Below are 972 nucleotides of genomic sequence, written 5' to 3'. Positions count from 1 at the left end.
AATGATGTAGTTTCTGCTCTACACCCCTCTGTCTGTGTGAATATTTTTCTTAGTTTTATTAGTCTGTCTTTCTAAGAATTTTATCTTATCAGTCAATTTTTTGTATTTGGCACTGATCCCAAACAACTTTTTTAGGGCTAAATTACCAAAATGATTAACGTTCTGTCAATCCCAGCTAAGTTAATTATCCCATCATTTAACTGTTGCATTTTCAAACCATCCATTGAGAAACCATACAGAGATCTAACTCTGCATCATAATATTATTTCCCATTTTTTTTACGTGGGGGAGAACTATTTTCAACTAATTCCTCCCTTTAAGAATTCCCTGTTGTCGCTTTCCAGTTTGGGCCCCGGCAGGATGGCTCCCGTGAAGAAGGGTGGCGAGAAGAAGAAAGGCCATTCTGCCATCAACGAGGTGGTGAACCGGGAGTACACCATCAACATCCACAAGCGCATCCATGGCGTGGGCTTCAAGAAGCGTGCTCCTCGGGCACTCAAAGAAATCCGGAAATTTGCAATGAAGGAGATGGGGACCCCAGATGTTCGCATTGATACCAGGCTCAATAAAGCCGTCTGGGCCAAAGGAATAAGGAATGTTCCGTACCGTATCCGTGTACGTTTGTCCAGAAAACGTAACGAGGTTGAGGACTCCCCGAACAAGCTGTATACATTGGTAACCTACGTGCCTGTTACCACATTCAAAAATCTACAGACTGTCAACGTGGATGAGAACTAACCTGCTGAATGTCAAATAAAGTTGAGAGCTGACTGCAGGGGGGGCGGGAGGGGAGAAGAATTCCTTGTTGTCTCAGCAGATCTGCTGCTGATGACAGAGACGGGCAGTCCTGCATAGCATTGCTGGGCAGAGAACAAAGGTGCACAGGCTTGCTGAGGGCAGCTGTGGCTGCTTGTGTGTGCACCCTGAGCTGAGAGTGTGGTGGTTACAACAATGGAAGCTTGAACTGATGTC

The 972-nt window shown here is 45.5% G+C and overlaps 1 protein-coding gene across 1 annotated transcript; it reads left to right on the top strand.

The window, feature by feature from the left end:
- Positions 1–339: 339 nt before the first annotated feature.
- LOC127238197 (60S ribosomal protein L31) lies at positions 340–769 on the top strand. The gene has a single exon (XM_051206678.1). The coding sequence runs from the start codon at positions 361–363 to the stop codon at positions 736–738; it is 378 nt and encodes a 125-aa protein (XP_051062635.1). The 5' UTR covers positions 340–360; the 3' UTR covers positions 739–769.
- The last annotated feature ends 203 nt before the right edge of the window (positions 770–972 follow it).

The sequence above is a fragment of the Phodopus roborovskii genome, unplaced genomic scaffold (assembly GCF_943737965.1).
Source record: "Phodopus roborovskii unplaced genomic scaffold, PHOROB, whole genome shotgun sequence".
Lineage (NCBI taxonomy): Eukaryota > Metazoa > Chordata > Mammalia > Rodentia > Cricetidae > Phodopus > Phodopus roborovskii.
Note: the sequence above shows the minus strand (reverse complement) of the source record. Positions and strands in the feature narration are given on the sequence as shown.